At 36.4% G+C, this 27,280-nt stretch overlaps 1 protein-coding gene across 4 annotated transcripts in view; it reads right to left on the bottom strand.

Annotated features, from left to right (window-relative positions):
* Window positions 1-27,280, bottom strand: part of Togaram1 (TOG array regulator of axonemal microtubules 1) — a 64,965-nt gene that overhangs the window by 20,876 nt on the left and 16,809 nt on the right. For 2 of the 4 annotated variants that reach the window (XM_070027238.1, XM_070027247.1), the window contains exons 5-12: window positions 25,494-25,756; window positions 21,882-22,114; window positions 18,603-18,703; window positions 13,688-13,840; window positions 8,451-8,546; window positions 6,912-7,087; window positions 5,868-6,015; window positions 4,436-4,589 (exon numbers count right to left, since the gene is read on the bottom strand). In XM_070027238.1, the coding sequence (XP_069883339.1) occupies window positions 4,436-4,589; window positions 5,868-6,015; window positions 6,912-7,087; window positions 8,451-8,546; window positions 13,688-13,840; window positions 18,603-18,703; window positions 21,882-22,114; window positions 25,494-25,756 (1,324 nt within the window). The remainder of the gene's footprint in view (window positions 1-4,435; window positions 4,590-5,867; window positions 6,016-6,911; window positions 7,088-8,450; window positions 8,547-13,687; window positions 13,841-18,602; window positions 18,704-21,881; window positions 22,115-25,493; window positions 25,757-27,280) is intronic. The other 2 variants (XM_070027255.1, XM_070027264.1) reach the window with 1 other exon arrangement.

The following is a 27,280-nucleotide window of genomic DNA, read 5'->3' as shown; positions in this document are numbered from 1 at the left end:
GGGGTCCCGTCGTGGGGCCTGAACTCTGGGCCTGGGCGCTGTCCTTCAGCTCTTCAGCTCAAGGCTAGTGCTCTACCACTTGAGCCACAGCACCATTTCCGGCTTTTTTTCTTTTTGCATATGTGGTGCTGAGGAATCGAACCCAGGGCCTCATGCATGTAAGGCAAACGCTCTACCATTGGGCCACCTTCCCAGCCCCCAGCAAAGATTCTGTACCAATTGAGCTGCTGCAATTCTTTGTAACCAGTGGAGGGCACCACCAAAACCTTCTGAAAAGTCTAAGATGAACTTGCAGTCTAAGATTGCCAAGAAAGAACAGCTAGCAGATCTCAGAGACCTGAGAAGTGCTAGAGCTGATGCCAAAGTCTAGAAAGATGCAAAGACCAAGAAGGTAGTAGAATCAAAGAAGGCTGTACAGAGACTAGAGGAGCAGTTGATGAAGCTAGAATTTAGGCCAAAGATCAGGCGGAGAATAAACAAATTGCCTTGGAACCTCCAAACTCAAATTATCTGGACTCTAGGATCACAGTGGCTTGGTGTAAGAATTGGGGAATGGGGGTGGGGATCCCAAACAAAACCCTGCAGGAGTTTGCCTGGGCTGATGAGGAATACAAATTTTAGCCACTCTTAAGGGTAGGGTTCTGTGAAACAGAACAGTATGGTCTGGGGACGATGGATAAAATGTGAGCCATACTTGCCCTCCATCTGAGGAAGAAGCAGCAAGTCTTAGCAAACCATTATCTGTGAAAAGATAAACCTGGAGATCATATAAGGCAGAGCTAAGCCAGTTGTCCTATGGAAAAACCTACTTTAAAATATTTCAGATATCAAAATTCTAGCTCTATGATTTGTTTTGAATTGTGTTTTTCATTGCAAGGGGGTAAGTGGGTGGGAATTTGTCAGCATTCTGCCAGGCAAATTCGGTTTACTGAAACATCTGGATTCTCTTAGCTATTGTATGTGAAGTCTGATTATATTGGTATAGTTTTGTTGTGGTTTTGAACTCTGGGCCTGGGCACTGTCCTTGAGCTTTTAAGCTCAAGGTGAGTGCTCTACCACTCACAGTGCCACAGTAGCCACAGTGCCACTTCTGGTTTACTGGTGGTTAATTGGAGATAAGAGTCTCACGGGGGAGGGTGAAAAAAAAAAAAAAAAGAGTCTCACGGACTTACCTGCCTGGGCTAGCTAGCTTTGAACACCATGAGCCTTAGATCTCAGCCTCCTGAGGATTATAGGCGTGAGCCTCCAGGCCCCGACTTATTGGTGTGTTTTTAGTTAGGCTTTTGTAATAACTTCTATATTTTAATAGAAATGAATTCCTAAACTCCTTTCCATCTACCCCATATCAGGAATTTAAAATTTCTGATACCCCATATCAGAAATTAAAATTAAGTAGAACAAAAACCGAAGCGCTTCTGTTAAGAGTTGTCATTCTATTGTCATGGGAATCAGTTTTCAATAAACTTGAACCAGTTGAGACACGACAGTGTTTTGGTTCAGACACCTGTTCATAGAAAAGCATGATGGGAAAATATATCCTGACTTGAGTGTTCCTTTTTAAATGTGAATTTTTATTTTTTAATTATTTTAAAATATTTAAGCCTTTTTCTTGATCTTAAATATCTTCATATAGATTGGGGCTGGGGAAGGATGAAGGGCAAGTAAGTCTGAAGATAATGAAATAATCAGTGACTGAAACAATTTTTCCATCATTTTTTGTTCTGAGCATCCTCTGTACACTTTCATATATTAATCTTTTTCTTTTCTTTTTTTTTTTTTTTGGGTCCGGTAGTGGGGCCTGAACTCTGGGCCTGGGCGCTGTCCCTCAGCTCTTTCAGCTCAAGGCTAGTGCTCTACCACTTGAGCCACGGCACCACCTCTGGCTTTTTTTTTCTTTTTTGCTTATGTGGTGCTGAGGAATCGAACCCAGGGCCTCAGGCATGCAAGGCAAGCACTCTACCACTGAGCCATCTTCCCAGCCCCTCTTTTTCTTTTTAAAACCCAGACATTCACTGGAGAAATTTTGTTGTATAAAAAGTTTCCCAAGTCCATAAATATAGAGGAAAAATAAGCATTTGGTCCTCTCAAAAGAAGAATAATCAAGATTTTAGGGCATATGCTTTTTTTTCTTTTGTAATTGTGTAAAAAAATGGAAGAAAAAAACCCATCAAAAGCAGAATTTTAATATGAAGATTTTTTTACTATAAATCATTAGTTTTAGAGACATTGTTAGTTACTATGTGTGCAGAGTCTATTTCCCACATCTTTCTTCAAGTATCTTCTATTTTTATCATGAATTCCCTTTTAATCAACTGTAGGTTATTTAAAATTCCTACAACTTAACATTAAATAAAAGATAAACTGAGGAATGTAAAAAATAACTGATCTAGGAATTTATAGAGAATTCCTAAAACTCAGTAACAAAAAATCATCCTATTTCAATATGTACTTGTGACATATACTCATGGCTCACACATATAATCCTGGCTACTCAGAAGGCTGAGATCTGAGGATCAAGGTTCAAAGCCAGCCTGAGCAGGAAAGTCCTTGAAACTCTTATCTCCAATTAAATAAAAAAAAAAAAATATATATATATATAAACAAATAACAAAATGGACTTGTATGCATACTTGTCCAAGGAAGATACACAAATGGGCAATAAACATATGAAAAGATACTCAAGTTTAATAGTCACTAGCATTAGGAAAATGTAAATCAAAACCGTAAGATACTATTCCATATAGTAAGATGTTACCAAAATTAATCAATCAAACAAGCAAGCAAACGAACAAACAAAACCACAATAAAAGCAGAAAAGAACAAAGAAGGACTTGAAGTTGAGTATGTTAGCCTACAGTTGAAGTCTGAGGCAAGAGGACCAAGAGTCCAGCCTAGCCTAAGCTATATAGTGAAATCCTCTCAAGAAATCATACAAAGGGTAGGGGGAGCAGGAGAAGGGGAATGGTAGGGAAGGAGGGAGAGAAGAGAAAGTAAAGATGAAGAAGACTAAGAAACAAACCCTGTAGTCTCATTGAGCTATATTCCCAATTCTATAGTAAACTTTTATGCTGATAAACATAACAGGCAAATTTGGTGAGGAGATGCATAATGGGACTATGAGAGATAGAAATAGGGAAGAAATTGAGACAAAGGTAGCCAGTGGCTGTTCCAGCTGAAAGAGGTAGGATAAATGTTGCTACTTTTTTTGCCACCCCTTAGTTACTGAAGGAACTGGCTACGCGGCTGCTACAGTAATAGAAAGAGAGGCATTTCTAGGAAATTATAGGTTACATTTCCAGAAAAATACTTCTAGAAAGTTTTCTTGTTTTGTAAAAATATGTAGATATACCTGTTTTATTATACAACTGACAACTAAAAAATGAAGGTATATGACATCTCCATGCAAAATTCTAGTTAATTTTTCCTATTGATATAGAAATGTCTATTACAAATCCTGTCATTATTTGTAGATTTAAGTGAGATTTGTATCCTAATAACAAAGGTTTTCATAATTCGTGGCATATAATTCAGATCTTTTGTCTATATAAAGAATAATGACCTTATCACATGTAAGTGCAATATAACTTCTAATATTTAGGCCAGAGTTCATCTACATTAATAAGCTCAAAAGACTCAAGAGGCCTAATAGCTAAAAATAATCCTTTTTTTTTTTTTTTTTGATTTTTTGGGGGTCCGGTTGTGGGGCCTGAACTCTGGGCCTGGGCGCTGTCCCTCTGCTCTTCAGCTCAAGGCTAGCACTCTCCCACTTGAGCCACAGCACCACTTCCGGCTTTTTTCTTTCTGCTTATGTGGTGCTGAGGAATCGAACCCAGGGCCTCATGCATGCAATGCAAGTGGTCTACCACTGAGCCACCTTCCCAGCCCCAATAATCCTTTTGGGTCCGGTCATGGGGCCTGAACTCTGGGCCTGGGCACTGTCCCTCAGCTCTTCAGCTCAAGGCTAGCGCTCTACCACTTGAGCCACAGCGCCACTTCCAGCTTTTTTTTTTCTTTTTGCTTATGTGGTGCTGAGGAATCGAACCCAGGGCCTCAGGCATGCAAGGCAAGCGCTCTACCACTGAGCCACCTTCCCAGCCCCCCCAATAATTCTTTTTATAAGACCTTATTAATAGGAAATATGTTTCAAGGTTTTTAACTAAAAAATTATTTATTTATTTTTGTCAGTTGTGGGGCCTGAATTCTGGCCCTGGGTACTGTCCCTCAGCTTTTCAGCTCAAGGGTATAGCATTCTACCACTTAAGCCACAGTGCCACTTCTGGCTTTTTCTGCTCATGTGGTGCTGAGGAATTGAACCCAAGGCCTCATGCATGCAAGGCAAGCATTCTACCACTGAGCCACCTTCCGAGCACCCTAAAAATTTTTTTTTTACAGAAACCCTTGGAACTTAGCTTTAAGTTAAGGGTGGTTAACTTACCAATCTTCATCAGATAATAGCCTTAAAGCTTCTGTTAGTGCTATTTCTGGTTTGGAAAATGGCCGTAGTTCCAAGGAATCTATTATTTCTGGACTGTGCGTGATGGAAGTTATCCTTTCTTTGTACTGTGGAATGACTCCAGTAGATGCTTCACCTAAAACAAAATATATTAAATAAGGAATGAGAGAACCTTGACATAAAGAATACAAATGCCACTGGGAGAAAAACGAGGGAGGAGGTAACAATATTTGACAAGAAATGTACTTACTACCTTACATATGTAACTGTAAACCCTCTGTACACATCACCTTGACAATAAAATTAAATTTAAATAAAATAAGCTGGGCACCGGTGGTTCATGCCTGTAATCCTAGCTACTCAGGAGGCTGAGATCTGAGGATCGAGGTTCAAAGCCAATAAACAATAGAAAAATGGAAGTGACTCCAGTGGTAGAGTGCTCAGTTTGAGCTGAAGAGCTGAGGGACAGCGCCCAAACCCAGAGTTCAAGCCCCCAGACCGACAAAAATATGAATAAATGAAATAAAAGAATACAAATGCAATTCCAACTACTGGTCCTATTAATATTTCTTAGAGAAAGTGGCAGTACTAGTTTATTCTTCAAGGAATACCCAAATCAAAGATATTCACAACCATACAATTTATATTCAAAATTATATATTCCATCTAATATAAATATGTAAGTACTTCAAAAGAGCAAAATCAAGCTAGGTGCTGCCTATCATAGCTACTGAGGAGGCTGAGTATCCTCAGGATCTGAGGATAGTGCCCAGGCAGAAAAATTTGTGAGATTCTAATAAACAACCCCCTCTACCACCAAGAAAAGGAGCAAAAGAAAGAAATATGATCCTATTTTGTAAAAATGTGTAGCTATACCTTGTTCATGTAATTGTAACTCCTCTGTACAGTATTTTTACAGTAACTGAGAATTACAATATGAGAGTACATGGCACCTATATAAAACTTTAGTTGATTTTCTCTATTGGCTGAGTGTTAATGATCCCTTACACATCCAAAGACTGTGTACAGAGCAATATTTCTTCCATAATCAGACATTTGCTAAGTGTTTATCAGATGTAAAGTGCTGTCCTGGATAAAAGGGAAACAGTCACTGTCCTAGAATGTTCAAGATAAAGCCGCAAGAGCATGAGAGAATGAGAAAATCAGTACTTTATGAGAGAAAAATCAATATTTATAATAGAGTTACTGAGTTTTGCAAATTCTAGTTTATAAGTCAAAATAGCCTTTTTTTGTGTGTGTCTGTCATAGGGCTTGAACTCTGGGTCTAGCTGCTGTCCCTGAGCTCTTCAGCTCAAGGTGAGTGCTCAACCTCTTGAGTGAAAAAGCAATCATATTACTCCATTTTTAGAATACTACTAAACCAAAAAAACACCAAAACTCCAGTCCTACTTACTTTCTGGTGTCATTTTCTCAGTATGTTTCATTCGATCCCATGGATTCTGCTCTTTCTTTTCATAGTCTTTAACATCAAAAAGATCTTTTTCTTCTTTTCTTTTTTGTCTCATCTTTTCATAAGTAGATTTTGAAATAGAAACTTTAGTCTGCATGAAAAAGTTGAAATATCCAAAAAGTATTCAAGACGTTTGACATATAAAGTATTTCTATCTCAGATAACTGTACATGTGTACATTAAATATCTAAGCACCAGTGGCTTACACTATAATCTTATCCAGGAGGCTGAAATCTGAGGATAGAGATTTGAAGATTTGAAGCCAGCTGGCCAGGAAAGTCTGTTAAGACTCTTACCTCCAATTAGCCATCTAAAAGCTGGAAGTGGAGCTCAAATGACAGAGTGCCAACTCTGAGCATGATGCTATGGGACAGTTTCCAAGCCCCAAGTTTAAGCCCTAGTAATGGTACACAGACACAGACACACACACACAAAACTATACAAAACAAAACTTTTTTAGAATCCTAAAATCTAACAGGAAATGAAATCATTACCCGAGGATATCAGCCTGTGATGACATGAAGATATACTAGAAAACTGTTTAATATATACACATAAACATATAAAAAGTATATTACACACTATAGTCATATAGTTACATAGTTCACTATATAGTAACATAGTTTACTATATAGTGACATAGGTCACCATATCACTATACAATATACTTTACAAATTTATTTAGTGGGAAAGGAGAATAATCTACTATTCAAATGATTAATAATAAGACATTACAATTACATTGGGAAGATTTTTTTAAAAATTTATTGGGGGGAAGCAGTGTTTGATACACAGTTGTGCTATTTAGAACAGGCTAGCCTTGTATTCTTCCTGCTTCAACCTTGAAAGTGTTGGGATTAAAAGCATAAGATATTTTATCTGATTAAATTTAAAATTTTTAATCAAAATACTCTTAATACCTCATTATCTAATATAAAGACATATTATTGACTTAAATTTTTACAAGTGATTATTGAGTAACCTTACATTTTTGTCATTTTCAACATCAAGATATGATGGAATACTGTGTTGAACTGCTCTTCCATAAACCCCTGTTGGTGGGTCAATACTTGGTTTAACTGAAAACGTATCCCCATTTTCTGCAGGAGGTATCACAGGTTGGTTGCAAGTTACTGGTGCTGAATTTGAACTTCCAAATACACCTGCAATGAACCAATCATCAAATAGTCATTAAGTGTTTATGTGATGCTATTGTGGAGACTTTAAAACAATGCTCTTATATTAAAGAAGCAATCAATTTTATAAGAACAACAACTTAGGTAATTATAAAACAGATACCCTAATAAATAAAAAAGAGTAGGAACTACACCATGACCATAGAAAGATTCATAGGAATGCTTATGTGAATTGGATGTTTACAATCATTTCAAGGAACACAGATTTGAGTAGGAACTAAAAGACATAATGGATTTGGATGGACAAGGCAGGAAAGAGGAAATGCTATAAGGTTAGGATATTTATGTGCAGAGTTAAGCAAGTGTAAAATGTTACTACTGGATAGAAGGCTAACAGAAGAGTAGAAAAAGAGCAAAAGATATGAGCCAGGCTGGGAATGTATCTTAGTGGTAGAGTGCTTGCCTTGCATGCATGAAGCCCTGGGTTTGATTCCTCAGTACCATATAAACAGAAAAAGCCAGAATTGGTGCTATGGTAGAGTACCAGCCCTGAGCAAAAGAAGATCAGGGACAGTGCCCTGGCTCTGAGTTCAAGCTCTAGGACTGGCAAAAAAGAAAAAACAAAAAGATATGAGCTAATGAGGATAGAATATTAAATTAACCTAATGGGTTTATCAAGAAGCTGGAAACAATTCCCAAAAATTTTATTCTAGTCTATTTTAAAAAAAGATGCATGGTTTTAAAGTATACCACAAAATAATTCTACAGTAAAAATTTAATTTTAATTTAAAAAGAGATATGCAATTATGTTGTTCAAAAGTTTCCTTACCCTGGGGCTGGGAAGGTGGCTCAGTGGTAGAGCGCTTGCCTTGCAAGCCTGAGGCCCTGGGTTCGATTCCTCAGCACCATATAAGCAAAAAGAAAAAAGCCGGAAGTGGCGCTGTGGCTCAAGTGGTAGAGCGCTAGCCTTGAGCTGAAGAGCTGAGGGACAGCGCCCAGGCCCAGAGTTCAGGCCCCACAACCGGACCCAAAAAAAAAAAAAAAAAAAAAAAAAAAAAAAAAAAAAAGTTTCCTTACCCCCATATATTTATATATCTATATGTAACTAGAGTTCATTCTGATTTGTCTTTTTATGGGAGATAATAAATTCCATATTGCTATATTAATTATTAAAGCTGGTAAGTAAAAACTACCTTTTGAATTTAAACTACTCAAACTATCTTAGAAGTACCTCAACTATGGCTGTCACATAATACATCTCTTGTTCTGTTAGAGGATAGAAATGCAAACAAACATAAGTATTCACTTCTAATTTTTTCAACTTAAAAACAAGCTTTACTTATATGTAAAAAGAACACATATGACTTAAAAGTTAATGACTTTGAAATACCTTTTCCAACAACTACTACAGAGTCCTCTGATAAAGTATTTGTAGATGTGAAGTCAAAACTGGCAATCTGTTGTAAATTTGATGATTTTGTAAATCCTAAAAGAAAAAGAAACTCCACATTTAAAAATGTTTACTTATTGCAAGTATTTTAGGGTATTATAATAGTCTTTTAAAATTAAAGAATTAGTTCATACAAAGAGCTTATAAATTAATCACATGTGCCAATTAACTCAATAAGTATTTGTAATTAGAAATCAACCATACAACAGGTACTAAAGAGAACAGAAGTTTTCTTCCCTTAAAGGAGTTTACCTATAGCAGGGTAAAAGAAGAAATATAGAATGATAATCAGAGCACAAAAGGTAATCATGAAGGAAATAATTTGACATCCAAAAACAGTGCAAGTCAATCTCACAGCAATCTGTACTTAGCTAAATTAACTTCATCTCAGTTTCTCACTATTTATTCACTTTCCTACTAGGCAGTAAATCCATATAGGATGAGATTGTGCTCTAGTTCTGACATTCTTTTCCAGAACTAGTGCAGTACTTGGCACAGAATAACTTTTCAAAAAAAATACATGTTAGATGTATCAAAGCAGAAAAGTGAAAAACAAAATATAATTTTAATTTTTATTTATTTATATATTTTTTGTCAGTTGTGGGGCTTGAATTCTGGGCCTGGGCACTGTCCCTCAGCTCTTCAGCTCAAGGCTAGTGCTCTACCACTTGAGCCACAGCACCACTTCCAGCGTTTTCTGCTTTTGTGGTGCTAGGAATCGAATCATGCATGCGAGACAAACACTCTACCACTGAGCCACCTTCCCAGCCCACAAAATATAATTTATGTCCATGAAAAAAGTAGTTTACTGCTTTTTAAAAGTTTAATAATCTGACTTTAAAGAATTAAGTAGATTGATTTGCTAACCTGTAAGACTGATATTCTGGCTTTGTGTGACATAGAAGACATTAAAGCAAAAAACAAAGACAACAAAAAAACAAAAACACGGGACTGGGAAGGTAGTTCAGTGGTAGAGCGCTTGCCTTGCATGCATGAGGCCCTGAGTTCAATTCCTCAGCATCACATAAGCAAAAAGAAAAATGCTGGAAGTAGTGCTGTGGCTCAAGTGGTAGAGTGCTAGCCTTGAGCTGAAGAGCTGAGGGACAGCGCCCAGGCCCAGAGTTCAGGCCCCACGACCGGACCCAAAAACAAAAATAAAAACAAAAACACATGTAGATAGTTACTTCATATTTCTTCAGTATAATTTGGAATAATTAACAATAGTATGTACTCTTTTAGCATTCACTAATAGAGGCACTACATAGTCCCCAAAAATATTCTATGGCAAAGGGATGTCAAATCTCAGTAAATGAAAACATCTGCTGAATAGTCCACAAACAAAATCTACACATGGGCTATCAAGAGATGACTAATTAGAAAAGTAAACTTCATTTATTGCTCATTGTATCAGTGCTAATAGAAAAATATTTAAATATACAAATATCCTGATATTACTAATTCATTCAAATACAGAAAAACTAATTCATGATTATTAACACTCCAACCATTCATTTTTATTCACCTTTTCAAGTCATTAATTAGGCTCTATGATATTATGTACAAAATGAGCAGGTTCAAAGAAGCCAATAGAGGCTAGGAAGGGGATGGTACTGAAAACTAATTTAAAAAAATACTGAGATGTTACAAAATGAACCCATTTGGCACACAATGCCAATATTTCTTTTTGAGAGTCTTTCACTTCTGTTCAGCATTTCACTTATTATTCACTTTAATCTATTTGAGGATATTTTTGTACTTATAGTTATCTTTTATTAGTAGTATATTAAATCTACAAATAGTGGGGGTTTTCATTGTTTGGTTGTATTGGGTTTGAACACAGGTTTGAATCTATTAGGCAGATACCCTACCACTTGAGCCAATGCCTTCAGCCCTCAAAATACTGGGTTTCATTATGGCATTTTCATGAGTACAGGGTACTTTGATCATATTTACTCTCCTCCTTGTCTCACATGTTTTGAATGAATACACCCAAGATTACACTATTAGTTTTCATTGGATAATCATCATTCCATTTTTTTCATAGTCATTTGAGTGAAATCCTACAAAAAGTATACTAAAAATATAAAGACATTAGTACTGTTTCTTTAAGAAAGTACAATATGGCCCTATGCTGGTATCTCACACCTGTAATCCTAGCTATTTGTCAGGATGAGGTCTGAGGATTACAGTTCAAAACCAGTCCAGCAAAGTCTATAAGGCTCTTATTTCCCATTACCTACCAAAAGAGACAGAAATGGAGCTGTGACTCAAATGGTAGAGAGCTAGCTTTGAGCACAAAAGCTCAAGGACGGTGTCCAGGCCAAGTTCAATCCCCAGGACCAGTACACCCCCCCCAAAAAAAAAAGTATAGTATGAGCTGGGTGTTGGTAGTTCACATCTATAATCCTAGCTACTCAGGAGGCTGAGATCTAAGGACCATGGTTCATCCTGAGCAGGAAAAAGCTGTGTGGCTCTTATCTCTAATTAGCCATCAAAAAGCCAGAAGTAGATGGGCTGGGAAGTTGGCTCAGTGGTAGAAGCGCTTGCCTTGCATGCCTGAGGCCCTGGGTTCGATTCCTCAGCACCACATAAGCAAAAGGAAAAAAGCCAGAAATGGTGCTGTGGCTCAAGTGGTAGAGCACTAGCCTTGAGCTGAAGAGCTGAGGGACAGCGTCCAGGCCCAGAGTTCAGGCCCCACGACCGGACAAAAAAAAAAAAAAAAAAAAAAAAGCCAGAAGTAGAACTGGGGATTCAAGCCGAAGCACACTGCCTTCAGCACAAAAGCTCAGGGAACAGTGACTAGGTCCTAAATTCAAGCCTTAGGTCCAGCACACAGGAAAAAAAAAGTGCATAGATAGCTAACTAGCACGTATATTAAGGGCAAAAATGGAGGGAAAAAATCATGTAGCAAAGTTTTGAGAAAGGGTAAATGAAGGCCCAAATCACAAAGAGTTACAACTGGTAAGATGGACCACTGCCTAAACTTAGACAACAGGAAATAGATAAAGAGGACAAAAAAAAGTTATGGAAGCTCATGCCTGTAATCCTAGCTACTCAAGAGGCTGAGATCTGAGATTGTGTTTTAAAGCCAGCCCAGGAAGGAAAGTCTGTGAGGCTCTTATGGTGAATAAATCATTCAAAAACTGGAAGTGGTGAGCTCAAGTGGTAAAATGCTAGCCTTGAGCTGAAGAGCTGAGGGACAGTGCCCAGGCCAAGAGTTCAAGCCTCACGACTGACAAGAAAAAAAAAAAAAAGAAGTTATAGAGTTATAACTATGAAAATAGTAATGCTGGGGCTGGGAAGGTAGCTCAGTGGTAAAGCGCTTGCATTGCATGCATGAGGCCCTGGGTTTGATTCCCCAGAACCACATAAGCAAAAAGAAAAAAAGCTGGAAGTGGCGCTGTGGCTCAGGTGGTAGAGTGCTAGCCTTGAGCTGAAGAGCGGAAGGACAGTGCCTAGGCCCAGAGTTCAGGCCCCAAGACCAGACCCCCCCTCCAAAAAAAAAAAAAAAAAAAAGAAAATAGTAATGCTAGCAGTTCTGGAAAGAAAAGTAAGGTTGGTTTTGAATGTTTGCTGCTCTTGTTGCTGAGATAGAGCTAGTAGGCATTTGGTTGACAATTGGAAATTCTGATGGTAAAGTAATTTTCTGGAGTACAATTAAATGCTAATCAAGAGATGTACACATGCCCAACATCCACTGAGAGGCTGAAGGATGGAGAATAAGGCCAACCTGGGCATTATCTCAAAACAAATCAAACAAAAAACCCCAACAAAAACAAGGTTGCAAATATGGAGTCTGCTATCCAAAATGGATGTTCCTAGCAGCAAAGGAACCTATTTAACTATTAGTATACGGATTTCTTAAGAAAAAATACTATTGTCCTTGATTTTTGGGGGGAGGGGGGGAGGGGGGGAGGTCGGTAATGGGGCTTGAACTTGGGGCCTGGGAACTGACTGTTCCTGAGCTCTTTTGTTCAAGGTTAGCTAGTGCTCCACCACTTTAAGCCACAGCCACTCCCAGTTTCTGGTGGTTAACTGGCCCTAAGAGTCTCATGGACTTTCCTCCCTGGGTGGCTTTGAACCCTGATCCTTAGATCTCAACCTCCTATGTAGCTAGGATTACAGGCACGAGCTACCAGCACCTAGCTTTGATTTTTATTACATGAGGAAGAAAATAAATGAATATTCAGTTTTTCATTTATGTGATCAACTTATTGCTGCCTTACAGAACACATACTAAATTATATCACAGATTAAGTTTTAAGAAATTTACAAATAAAAAAAAACAAGTAAAAGCCTCATCATCAAGTTGGGTAACTTATACAAAAAAAGAAAAATCCATATCCTAACATGCCTTACTGGCATGAGTTAAGATAACCAAGAATAAAAAAAAAAAGTTGATTTTTCTTTTCTTCTCAAGATAGAGTCTTGCAAAGTAGCTACTTAGTGAACTGTCTTGTAGTACTATTGCTTTAGCCTTCCAAGTGCTGAGATTATAGGTACAATCCACCTAATCCACCATACTGGGCCAGAAAGTTATTAGCTTTTGATTACCACAGTTGCCACAACCATACCCCCACACACATACAACCCACATAAAACAACTCTTACTTATTTTGGAATTTCTATTTAGTATATTTAGTTATCTATTTGTACACTTCAAAAATCACTTCTTTTTGGCTCAGTGGTAGAGTACTTACCCAGAACATGGGCAAGGATCTAGGTTTCATCACCAACTCAAGAAAACAAAGAACAACAACAACAACACACATACACACACACACCCACACACACAAAATGTCATAAATCATTTTGTTTTTCCCTAACAGAAAAATTTAAAGTGCAGCTATGATATGATTGCCTCAATTCCATTTTAGTGGTCAAATGTTTTCTTTTTAAAGAAATCTTGAGCTTTTGTGCATGTCCTTGGGATAGAAGTCAGTAGGGATTGCAGTTTTGACTCATGGCCAGTCTTTTTCATTGCCTGCCTAAACTAACACACAAACCCAAGAATTCTCCTATTCTATAAAATTAACAGCACAACAGAAGGTAAGTTGAAAAATTTCAAATCTGAGACTCCCACTACCTTTTCTTTATTGGTACAATTAAATTAGGGAAGATTCTAATTTAAAGAGATACTAAATCTTAAAAATTAATCTGTCATGAAATTTACTAACCTTTTTTATGCTTATAATGTCTTGGGTATTCCTTATTTTGTATTTTTAAAGCACTAGATGAAATGTCATGTGACCTATCATCTTCAAAATCACCACATCCAAACCCATAGTTCATACGTTGACCAATTATGCTTACATTGGATGTTATAATCTCTATAAAATAAAATAAATATTTGAATAATTTAGATAACATTATGTAATAGGTACACATCTACCCTCCAAATCTATCTTTCTAACCTTGTAAAAAGGTTAATATATTTAAACATATGTGATAGTAATTTTAAAGCTTTATTCAATTTTATATTGTGCTTTTTTATCTAATGGATAAAAATATCATAAATTACAGTATAGCATTTCTTAAAATAGGCTTTAAAATTTCAATGCAATAGCAAATGTAATGTTTGGAAAGATAATTAAATATATGTTTAAGCCAGGTCTAGTGGCACACACCTGTTATCCCAGCACTCAGGCAGAAGGATGGAGAGTTGGAGGCCAGCTTGGGTTACATAGGGAGTTCCAGACAAAGCTGGAAAATAGGCTGATAAACAAAAGAATTTAAAGTTTAAATGATACTTTTAACTTTAAAAAGTTTTAATCCAGGATTTAAAACTATAGTCTTAGAGGCCTGATTTCTTCATTCCTTCCTTTTTTTCCCTCTACTTCCATGTAATGTGTTATACTATCTGACTGGTGGTTGTACATTATATAGTGATTAAGAACGTAGCATTTGCTTCCCTGGCTTTATAGCCCTGCCACTTAAACTACTGAGAGAACCTAGGGATAAAAGTAGAATCTTTTTCACAAGAGTCACCTGGATTAAATTAAGAAAAATGTACATAAAGGCTTAGCACAGTGCCTAGCACTCAAAAATGCCAATGTATTATTATTATTATTATTATTTTTGTCAGTCATGGAGCTTGAACTCTGGGCCTGAATGCTGTTCCTCAGCAATTCAGCTCAAGGCTGACTTAAATGTTTAATTAAAGCAAAGTTTTATTGTTATATTGTATGCCCAATAGATAACAAGAAAATTGATCTGGATTTAAATGTGTAAATTGATCATCTTATAATATTTTATACCTAGTATAAAATGACTACTAAATGAGAAAATCCTAAATAATATGAGTCATTATTTTTTTAACATAGCTCCTGTAAACCATCAACAATAATAGTATACTTTGTTTTCAATAATGTATTTTAATAATAAACAGGATGGGGGCTGGGAAGGTGGCTCAGTGGTAGAGCGCTTGCCTTGCATGCCGGAGGCCCTGGGTTTGATTCCCCAGCACCACATAAGCAAAAAGAAAAAAGCCGGAAGTGGCACTATGGCTCAAGTGGTAGAGCGCTAGCCTTGAGCTGAAGAGCTGAGGGAGAGCGCCCAGGCCCAGAGTTCAGGCCCCATGACCGGACCCAAAAAAAAAAAAAATAATAATAATAAACAGGATGGTAAAAAGAGGAGCTTGTTGATGGCAGCTGGATTGGAAAGAACTAAAATAAAAGGTATTAGTTCATAAATACATATCTGATATTAAATTATATTTCCATAAGTAATATGGATTTATTTTTAGATTCTTAAAGTTTTCATAACTAATCAATTATAGTAAAGTTTATTGGCCTTGAGCAGAAATGCTTGCTAATAATATAAAACACTAATCTAATGGCATAGGAAAGGTTTACTATTGTATCATTCAGGAAATATAGCATAATTCACAGTACTAGTTGTAGATGCACAATAACCTTGATTAGAAACATTATTGCAAAGATAGTCTAGATTAATAATTTTTACATAATCAATATTTTCTTTCAATAATCTTTATCCTGAGCATTATCATGTTCATGTTCACAATAAACTTGTGAGAATCATCTGAGTACTGTAAACCAAACCTCAAATTATGAAAGCTAAATCATTAGCAATTTAATAGTTTTATAGAATGTTAAATTTAACTAAGAATATCTATAGTGAATTCAGTAATTGTAATCCTGAAATTGTAATCCTGATTCATTAACATACCTAAATGACTTTTCAAAAGTCCAGATTTCTAACCATAAAGATTTACCAGGTATGAGATGATACCCTAGAATCTTCAGGCTACATGTACCCACCCAGATAATACTAGGTAAGTTTAGAAAATAGTAAATATTAGACAAATTTGGAGGAACAGTTATTATATTCAGAAATATATATTAAGTTCAATTACTGCTAAAATTTAATTCCTTAAGTCATCCAACTAGTATCAAAGATGAATTCAAATTTGGTTTTAAATTTACTTTTTTTTTTTTGGGGGGGGGCAGTCATGGGGCCTGAGCTTTGGGCCTGGGCGCTGTCCTTCAGCTCTTCAGCTCAAGGCTAGCACTCTACCACTTGAGCCACAGTGCCACTTCTGGCTTTTTCTGCTTATGTGGTGCTGAGGAATTGAACCTAGGGCCTCATGCATGCAAGGCAAGCACTCTACCACTGAGCCACCTTCCCAGCTCCTAAATTTACTTTTTTTTTTTTTTTTTTTTGTCATGGGCCTGAATTCTGGGCCTGGGTGCTGTCCCTTATAGCTCTTCAGCTCAAAGCTAGCACTCTACCACTTGAGCCACAGCACAACTTCCGGCTTTTTCTGCTTATGTGCTGCTGAGGAATCGAACCCATGCATACAAGGCAAGCACTCGACCACTGAGCCACCTTCCTAGCCCCTAAATTTACTTTTTCTAGTTCTAAAGATATTCTTCCAGCCAGGTACCGGTGGCTCACGCCTATATGCCTAGCTATTCAGGAGGCTGAGATCCAAGGTTGCAGTTCAAAGCCAGCGGGGGCAGGAAAGTCCATGAGACTCATCTCCAAAAGTAGCACATGGTAGAGTGCTAGCCTTGAGCTGAACAGCTCAGCGACAGTGCCCCAGGCCCAGAGTTCAAGCTCCACGACAAAGAAAAACAAAACAAAAGCAAGATATTCTTCCAAAAGAGAATTCTTTTTATAAGCTAAGGAAAAACTGAGAAGGTTCAGAAGGTAAGAAATGAGAAGAGTATGCACTACAGATGTGCCAGTTGCATTTAAGAGGAGAAGAAACTAAGAAAAACATATTAAAATTACTAGAAAACTTGTATAGGCCTATTGCAGTCTGCATTTTCTATCTTCAAGTGTAGTTTGAATTCCCTGATAATAAAAACTCTAACACACACACAAATTATGGTGGGAGGGGAAACAGGAGAAGGCTACAATGCTTGATAAGAAATGTACTCATTATCTTGCCCATGTAATTATAACCCGTCTGTACAGTATTTTCACAATAAAAAAAAATTATGGTGGGGTTGATATTGAAGAAACAGGGAAAGTGATAAGAGGAGCGATACTGGAATACATAGTGGAATTATCTATGAAGATGTAATAATGAAATCCCCACATGTGTGACTAACATAACAATCAAGTGTATGTACAGATTTTTTTATTGTGAAAATACTGTACAGAGGAGTTACAATTACATGGGCAAGATGATGAGTACATTTCTTATCAAGCATTGTTGCCTCCTCCTTTGTTTCCCCTTCCCATCCCTTCCCATTTCCTCCCCCCCCCTACAGATTTTTAGAAGGCAATTATAATGTAAAGTAGCCTTGAAGTTGATGTCACTTTGACATGGAGATCATGTAAAAATAAACATAATACCGTTATAATTTGTTCAAAATTCAATTTTGTGTTACTAATCATACAGAGAAGAGCATGCAAAAATCCAGCGCTAAATAGATCAGTCATAGCATTTTTCAAAATGATTACTGAAACTGTGAACCCTACTTCCTGAGAAGCAATGTTATAAAATTAAGACTTCCAGGGCTGGGAAGGTGGCTTAGTGGTAGAGCGCTTGCCTTACATGCCTGAGGCCCTGGGTTTGATTCCTCAGCACCACATAAGCAAAAAGAAAAAAGCCAGAAGTGGTGCTGTGGCTCAAGTGGTAGAGCGCTAGCCTTGAGCTGAAGAGCTGAGGGACAGCGCTCAGGCCTAGAGTTCAGGCCCCACGACCGGACCCCCCCCCCCAAAAAAAATTAAGACTTCCAAATTAGTTCACAAAATTCCTCATACAAGATAGACATGACAAACATCCCTATTTCATAAGACTCTGCATAAACTTCCCTATTCCTTTAAAAGTAGTATTTAACTGATAACAGCTAGTAGTTACTGTACATTTTTAAAGGAAATTAATCATTTTTCAATTTTACATGTCCATGTATATGTAGAAATATCTCAATCAGTCATCCTTCCATCATTCCATCATTCTACCATCTACCCTCACCAGTTACATCATTTCTGTTTTCACTCAGTTTATATACATTGAGTATTATGACTGTATTTGCCCACAATTCCTATTTCCACCTGTCTGTTCCTCCAATTAGGCCCCTTCCTTCAAAGTCAAGACATGTTTCAGCTTTTCTGATATTTATTTTGTAAAGCTATCTGTAACTTTTCACCATGGACTCTCATTTCTATTTATACTATACTTCAGTCAGTATGTATGCCTATCTACATGACTGACCCTGCATGCGTTTATATACATGTTCACATTCTTTTTTGTTTATTAAAGGCACTGTCATTTGTGATACAAGTGGTCTTCAAACTATGTTGTATGTTAGACTATTAAGGGTGTTTTTGAAAATCTGACAGTTTTCAATCCATACCACTAATTCAAAATATCTGCATGGGAAAGTAAGGGACAACTATACCTAGACTTAAAGGAAAAACAGTGACTAATTCAGTTAACAAATGTATTTTCTTCCCAAGATATTTTTGTTAAAAGTTTTTTTTAAGGAATTAAAAATGATTAGTCACAATTGATAAGTAAAAAAATTCTTAATCTGAACTGTATTTGCTATCATTTTTCATATCATTTAAACAATCTTATTTTTATATAACGTATTTATCAAATAAATTATAAAATACCTGCATTGAAGCTTTGCTCAGAAATATTAAAGTTTTTATTCTTCACAGAAGAAAATCTTGTTGAGCAAGGTTTTGATCCAAATGCTGGAAATATGTCTGATCTACAATGAAATAAAGTAATATGAATAGGCATTCAAGATTTAGAGCAGTTCATCATTAATTTATATATGTCCTATTCTTTTAACTCACTAGACTTTTAGATAATAAAGCAGCGAGTATGAAAAATTATGGCTAAAAATAATTTTTATTGGCATTCTCAGTTCATTTTCTGAATTTCCAACCTTTTTTGTTTTACTTCCAACCTTTTACATACATTCCTTAATTCTTCATGAAAAGATTGCTATGGAAAAGACTGATTGTACTATATAATGTCTGAATCCACAAAAAGAAAATATATATGTATATATACATATAAATGTATATATGTATATGTGTGTATATATATGTGTGTGTGTGTGTATATATATATATATATATATATATATATATATATATATATATATATATATATATATATATATATATATATGAGTCCATTCCAAAGCCAAATCAAATTATCACCCAGGTATCTAACATACTATCTCCTACTACAAGGTGCTGCAAATATCATATTCCTACTATTCCTTGCTATACATTTTGGACACTATAAAGACAAACAGACCTTGTTAAACAACAAAAAACACTTTGTTAAAGAATATTACAACTAGTCTGGGAATGTGACTTAGTGGTAGAGTGCTTGCCTAGCCTCAGCACCACATACACTTTGGAAGTAGTGCTGTCACTCAAGTAGTAGAGTGCTAGCCTTGAGCAAAACAAAGCTCAGGGACAGTGCCCGGGCCCTGAGTTCAAGCCCCAGGTATGGCAAAAAGAGAAAAGAATACTACAACTGCATATAAAGAAGCTGGTTTAAATTAAGTGGCACAAAATGAGTAAGTCAGTAATAAACATTACAAACATATTTTACAAAGAAGTATAATTCTTAGTAATTGGGCAGAAGTGTCTGCCACTAGGTTTAGTAAGAAATGAAGTTTAAATCTTTGGAAAAAGTAATTTCTCTAGAATAGACTGCTGGAAATTTGCATTAAAAAATTTTTTTGGGGGGGGCGTCCGGTTGTGGGGCCTGAACTCTGGGCCTGGGTGCTGTCCCTCAGCTCTTCAGCTCAAGGCTAGCACTCTACCACTTGAGCCACAGCGCCACTTCCAGCTTTTTTCTTTTTGCTTATGTGGTGCTAAGGAATTGAACCCAGGGCCTCATGCATGCAAGGCAAGCGCTCTACTACTGAGCCACCTTCCCAGCCCCGCATTTTAAAAAAATTTTGATGAAGGAAAAAAACTTATCTAAAATGGTGGCTTTCAACAATTTCCCTCCTCAACCCACCTGATAAGAGCCTTGCATCAATCAGGTAACAGCAGCTAATTTTGGCATGATTTTTAAGGCAGGCAGCAAACTGACTAAACATAATTCTGCTAAAGCGTGGAACTTAAAGAGATTCAGTCCATAAATGAGGATATGAGCATATTATTTCAGTGAAATAATAGAGGAAATACAGAATCCTAAATGTTACAAGATAAACTTCTCTTACCAAATGTTTGAAAATTTTTTAAGGATGGTGTAACTTTAGGACTATACAAGACAAAATTTTACCTTCATTATAGGTCTAAAAGCTAAATACATGTTTTGAGTCTTCATGGGAACAGTTACTTTACCAAAGTCATTTCAAGTTCACTTTGTAAATCTATTCTATTTTTACTTAATTCATTACAATAGGGATTTCCTCCGAAAATTTTCCAAGTTCAAAGTTGCTGTTTAAGTTAAAAAATATGAAGAAAGCCGGGCGCCGGTGGCTCGCACCTGTAATCCTAGCTACTCAGGAGGCTGAGATTTGAGGACTGAGGTTCAAAGCCAACCCAGGCAGTAAAGTCAGAGAGAGTCTTATCTCCAATAATCCACCAGAAAACTGGAAGTGGGAGTTGTGGCTCAAGTGGTAGAGTGCTAGTCTTGAACTGAAAAGCTGAGGGTCAGTGCCTGGTCCAGAGTTGAAGCCCAAAGACCAACAAAAACAATAATCTCTCTCTCTGTTTTATATATATGTGTGTGTGTATGTGTGTATATATATATATATATACACACACACACACACGTATATATATATATATATACACACACATATATATATATATATATATACACACACACATATATATACATACATACATATATATATGAAGGAGAAAATTATGGAACAAACATCTAAGAATGGCACAAAAACTGCAGTTTAATTCTAGGACTTGCTAAAATAAAATGCCTCCTCAGAGGATCTCTGACTAAATTTGTCAGAGGTACTAATTCACTAAAGTGAGAGTAATTTTAATTTAGTTTTTAAGTATTTACTAATAGCAGTATATAAACAAGGTTCAAGATGAAATGAAATAAAATCAAAAGAATACCACCAAATATTAGAAATAATGGGAAACAACCGTAACTGATAAAAAGTACAAAATTATACAATTTTGGAAAACTTTAGTAATTATATCTGTCTATACCATAACACCTATACTCCTGGATATTTGTCCAATATAAAGAGAAAATGGATTTCCTCAATCATATATCAGGATAACAAAGATGACCAGAATCAGATTAGGATCAACTTTTAAGGCTGAGAGGTTGTAAAGGCAAACTGAAAAATTGACTTAATTGTTACACTTAAAAAAATAATTCTATTGACATTGGGGAGCCAGGGCTCTAATTCTAGTCCTATTATAGGCAAGAAAGAGCTAGGATATGGAGTCCTGAGTTTCTGTATGATAATGAAAATAACATGATATAAGATACAGTGGGATAACAGCAAGGTAAACATCCATGAATTAGAGGTAATTGGAGCTGTTCAGCTGTTCTAGGTTGCAGTTGGAGTTCTGTTCTCTCCAAATCCAAACTGAGGCTAAGCAAGGTAATCTGGATAAACTTCCCCACTGTCTCTTTTGTTTGTTTTTGCCAGTCCTGTGGTTTGAACACAGGGTCTGGGACACTGTCTCTGAGCTTCTTTTGCTCATGGCTAGTGCTCTACCATTTGAGCCACAGCACCACTTCCGATTTTTCTGTTTATGTGGTACTGAGAAATTGAACCCAGGCTTCATGCATGCTAGGCAAGCACACAACCATTAAGCTACATTCCCAATCCTTTAACATTTTAAACACTAGAAATGATTTTAAATCTTTTCCAAATATGTTATAGAGGTCTAGATCACAATTTTTTTTAACATGGCAAAAAAATTAAATACATTGTTCTCTTCCCCTGGGGAGTTGTTGATAGGGAAGAAGTCAATGATTCTTGGCTGTAAACTCCACTTTCGCTGTAAGAGCTGATGTTTGGAGAGGAAGATCGAGATGGAGAGTCCAAGGTCAAGTCAAGTTTCATTGCAGAATCAGGACTTTCAATATCAGAAGTACTGCCACTCAGTTTTGCTCTTTTCTTAGCAGCACTATTACGAAGAGATCTAAGAGAGCTCTGCATCTAAGAGACAAAACATTCATGAGATAATATATTTACAGTAGCAAAAGTTATACTTAGATTTTAAACTCTATTATCTGTCGAGCTAGCTACTCCTCAGTATATATTTGTATGTTTGTATACATGGTATAACAGTACAGATATTATTGTGGGTATCAATAAACTATCTACTAGGTTATAACTCCTTGTGAGGAACATTCTACTACTGTGTATTAAATACCATGTATTAAACACAGGACACAATGACTGAACATATTAATTTATCTAATCACTGAATCATTAAATCAGAAAGTAGCTATATCAGAGTATAAAGTCAGACAGGGAACTGTTAATCTTAGCTGACTGGTGTGATTATGAAACTACTTAAGGTCTTCTAGGAGAAGATTAACAAAATCAGTAGCTTTCTAAAGTGTTATGCTGACTTACATTCAGCTTGCAAGTGTTTAGAGTAACAGATCAAGGTATATAACTTCAGAAGCCAAGTATTTTTAGAAATGCACAGTAGAAATTATTGCATTTTAATATATTGAGTTTGGTTCACATTAAATACAGAATCATAAACAATTTTAATGTTTCAACTCATAAGGTTAAGCATTCAGTGAAAATAATGACTTCAATTAATAAAAACTGTTTTTTTAAGTTTTTAAGTCCTCATACTTCAAAGGTAAGTTCAATATACCCTTAATGAAAGTATGATAGTGGAGTATAGAGAAAATCATAGGAACATGGAATTCAGTGAGTTGGGTTTGAATCCTAGCCCTATCACTCACTTTTCAATCCTTAGCAAGGCTGAGTCACTTACATAAACACACATAAATTCAAGCATAAAAAATAAGATATTGTTGTTGGGTGCCATTGGCTCACACCTGTAATACTAGCTACTCAGAAGGCTGAGATCTGAGGATTGCAGTTCAAAACCAGCCCAGGCAGGAAAGTCTGTGAGACTCTTATCTCCAGAAAACCAGAAGTGGAGCTTTGGCTCAAGTGGTAGAGCACTTGCCTTGAGCTCTGGGACAGTCCCAGGTTCAAGCTTCACAACTGATCCCCCCCCCCAAAAAAAAAGATATTGCTTTATTTAACTCAGGAAGCTAGTGTGAAGATTAAATGAACTAAGGAAAATGAAACAAACATTATCAAGTACCAAGAAAATTTCAATGTAAAAGAGAACTGAAAAAACTTGAATTAATACACTTTCTTTTATGGCAAAAGACAAATATGGTCCATATAATGTATAATGACTTTCTTAAAATTAACTCACATCAAAGAGGCTTAACAGGAAGTGGCGCTGTCAAGTGGTAGAGCGCTGGCCTTGAGCTGAAGAGCTGAGGGACAGTGCCCAGGCCCAGAGTTCAAGCCCCACGACCGACCAAAAAAAATAAAATAAAATACATCTTTTGGGGCTGGGAAGGTGGCTCAGTGGTAGAGTGCTTGCCTTGCATGCCTGAGGCCCTGGGTTCCATTCCTCAGCACCACATAAGCAAAAAGAAAAAAGCCGGAAGTGGCGCTGTGGCTCAAGTGGTAGAGCTCTAGCCTTGAGCTGAAGAGCTGAGGGACAGCGCCCAGGCCCAGAGTTCAGGCCCCATGACCGGACCCCAAAAAAAAAAAAAAAAAAAAAAAAAAAGAGGCTTAACAGTGACCTTTAAACAAGTAAAAAATATCATATTTGCAACTAGAAGGCAAGATAGGCCATTTGAAACAATCATACAGGATGATTCAACAGTTGAACCATTTTCCTATTAAAAGTTTACAAGGATGAATATCTAAAAATAATAAATTCTTTTTTTTTTTTTGGGTCCGGTCATGGGGCCTGAGCTCTGAGCCTGGGCGCTGTCCCTCAGCTCTTCAGCTCAAGGCTAGCGCTCTACCACTTGAGCCACAGCACCACTTCCGGCTTTTTCTGCTTATGTGGTGCTGAGGAATTGAACCCAGGGCCTCATTCATGCAAGGCAAGAGCTCTACTACTGAGCCACCTTCCCAGCCCAAATAATAAATTCTTAACTGTTTAATACTAATTATAAAAAATTCACCTTTCAATTATCTATTAAAAGAAAAAGAACTAGTATTAAGTTATATAAAAATAATTCAAAAATGTATAAATTCAAGTAAAATGTATCAGTCACACAGAAAAATGATATTCCTCTGTTTCTTCCCTTTAAATAAATCTTCCTAACCTCAAGGAATACCATGTGTTGTGAGGGAGGGAGAAACAAGATTATGGATTTTATAAACAATTACAAGTTGGAAAGAATAATCATTAAATTTCATGTTTCACAAGTTAACTATGTTTTACTTAATATCAAAGATACTTTTTTTGGGGGGAGGGGTCTGGTTGTGGGGCCTGAACTCTGGTCCTGGGCGCTGTCCTCAGCTCTTCAGCTCAAGGCTAGCGCTCTACCACTTGAGCCACAGCGCCACTTCTGGCTTTTTTCTTTTTGCTTATGGGGTGCTGAGGAATCGAACCCAGGGCCTCATGTATGCAAGGCAAGCACTCTACCACTGAGCCACCTTCCCAGCCCCCAAAGATACTTTTTAAGTGGGTACACATTACAATTAACTTTGTATCATTGAACAACTATAAGTATGTAATGTTTACATCTTAGAAACATGCTTGAGACCATAAAACATCTTAACTGTTTACAAATTTAATGTAACTTTTGACATGTAAAATGATTAAATGGAAGCACCTATCAAAGTAGTACTCTGGATCCAAAGAAAGACAACTACATTCTTTTTTTGACATATGTCTAGAAGCGTTAAGTATCAACACTGTGATAACATAAAGTGATCTAGTATTTAAATGAGTGTACATTATTTTAATTTAGTAAAAAAAGAACTACACATATGAACAAAGTTCAGGCTCAAGAATGTTTACTGCAGCCAAAATGAAAACCAATTGTTGTTACTATAAATAAATTATATAAAAACAATATATAATATAATATAATATAAAAATGACAGACATAAAACATAAATGAATCTGAAGACCAGTTGCCTCTGGTAAAGCTCAGAAAGCAACTGGACTGAGGAAGAAACTATGTAAAACTTTATCTTAAAAATAAGAAATAAACATGACAAATTCTTCATTGAGTGTAATTAGTGCATTGATATATTGCTATATTATTATTCATATTTTTTAACTTAAAAAGGAAAGATACATGCAATTCTGGAAGGAAATTCGGTCTGTTACAGTAAATTAGTCTAGGTAATGAGATCTGATGTGATTAATTTTCCTTTCTGATAATTCACTGAATTTTCACATTGTCTATAATGAACATGAAATATTTTATAAATGAGAAAAAATGTTATGGAACACTTTCCTTAAGTAGCAACTATATTACAAAAATTATGTTTTTAAATTATTAAAATGATATATAGTTCTAACCTCTGCTTGATCGAAATCGTTATCTCTGAAATTTAACTCTGAAAGGTCAATTATAAAATTGTCTTTTTCACTCTTCCAAATATCATCAGGCTCTTTCTTTTTTTGTCCCACTGTGCTTAAGTCAGCTTTATCAGGCAAAAGGCTGATTCCCCTTGGTATGGGAGGGACAGGCTTTGTCCCATTGAGGCCTCTTCGGGAAGATGGTGATCTCACCAAGGCAGGTGTAAGTTGAACTGGAGAAGGCTTTTCTTGATAATTTTCTCCTGAGCAAAAAATACAGGTTATTTTTTCCATAAAGTATTTAGAATACAGTATTTTCAAGGCACATTCCATTTTATTAAAAATACTATTTAAAATGAGATAAAAGTATCAACATCATTTAATGAACAAAAATGAACATGAAATTCTTTCACAATGCAAAAAACTATTATATACCAGGTTACACTGTAACCTATCATCATACATATCACCATGAACAATGTTTGTTATGATAAAAGTCCAAAATAAACATGAAGGGCTACTCTTCTGGTTTAATTACATAAGTAATATCTCAATAACTAATATATGTGAAGCAATAATAATGGTCACTAATGGTCACTTGGGAAAGCAAGTCTCTACTTGAATGTTATTGTATTTTATTTTATTTATTTATGTTTTATAGTGCTGGGTAGCAAACTGAGAGCCTTATGCCTACTAGACAAGCCCTTTTCCACTGTGCCACAACCCTAGACCAAACAAAATCTTAGCTCCTAATAAAGTATTTGATCTTATAGGAAAGGTAAAAAAAAATTAATAGGAGGCTGGGAAGGTGGCTCAGTGGTAGAGCGCTTGCCTTGCATGCATGAGGCCCTGGGTTCGATTCCTCAGCACCACATAAGCAGGAAAAAAAAAGCCGGAAGTGGTGCTGTGGCTCAAGTGGTAGAGCACTAGCCTTGAGCTGAAGAGCTGAGGGACAGCGCCCAGGCCTAGAGTTCAGGCCCCACGACCGGACCCCCCAACAAAAAATTAATAGAAGGAAATGAAAGTTCAATGTTAAGAGAAAGTGAAGAATAAGAAATTGGCAGCCCGTGGCTCACATCTGTAATCTTAGCTTTTTAAAGGCTGAGATCTGAGGATTGAGGTTCAAAAGCAGCCTGGGCAGGAAAGTCCATGAGACTCCTATCTCCAGTTAACCACCAGAAATTGGAAGTGGTGCTGTGGTACAAAGTAGTAGGGCTGTAGCCTTGAGCAAAAGAGCTCAAGGACAGCACCCAGGCCCTGAGTTCAAGCCTCACAACTGAGGAAAAGAAAAAGAAAAGAAAAATAGGCAGTCAGCTGAGTTTGTTTCACCCCACAGTAACGCTGTGGCCAGGGACAGAAAAACTGTAAGATATGGATGATTCCTTTAACAGACTTTTCTTTCAAAAACTGGATTTGTTCTGAATGAACTCATACTCTAATTACATGGTTTTGAGATGGAATATTATAAAGAATATTTTAGTTTGTAATAAATAATAACCCTTCAAAATATAGTTAACATATAATAAATATTTAATGAGACAGGCATTAAATATAGTAAATAATAAAAATATAAACGATATTTTATATCTGTTTGCAGGCTCTTAGATAGTAAGTGCAATATTAAAGCTTTATTACTTCTTTTTTTTAAGAAGCTTTTGAAGTGTCAATATAAAAAAACCACATGACCATTTTGGCCAGATTTTATATTACACTATTTTATATATATACTATTAAATAGCTTCCTAAGCTGGACACCAGTAGCTCACTCTACTACTATTAAATAGATT

This window comes from Dipodomys merriami, unplaced genomic scaffold, assembly GCF_024711535.1.
Source record: "Dipodomys merriami isolate MVZ:Mamm:240054 unplaced genomic scaffold, mDipMer1.0.p SCAF_1, whole genome shotgun sequence".
In the NCBI taxonomy this organism is placed as follows: domain Eukaryota; kingdom Metazoa; phylum Chordata; class Mammalia; order Rodentia; family Heteromyidae; genus Dipodomys; species Dipodomys merriami.
The sequence above is the reverse complement of the archived record's forward strand: the minus strand, read 5'-3'. Positions and strand labels throughout refer to the sequence as shown.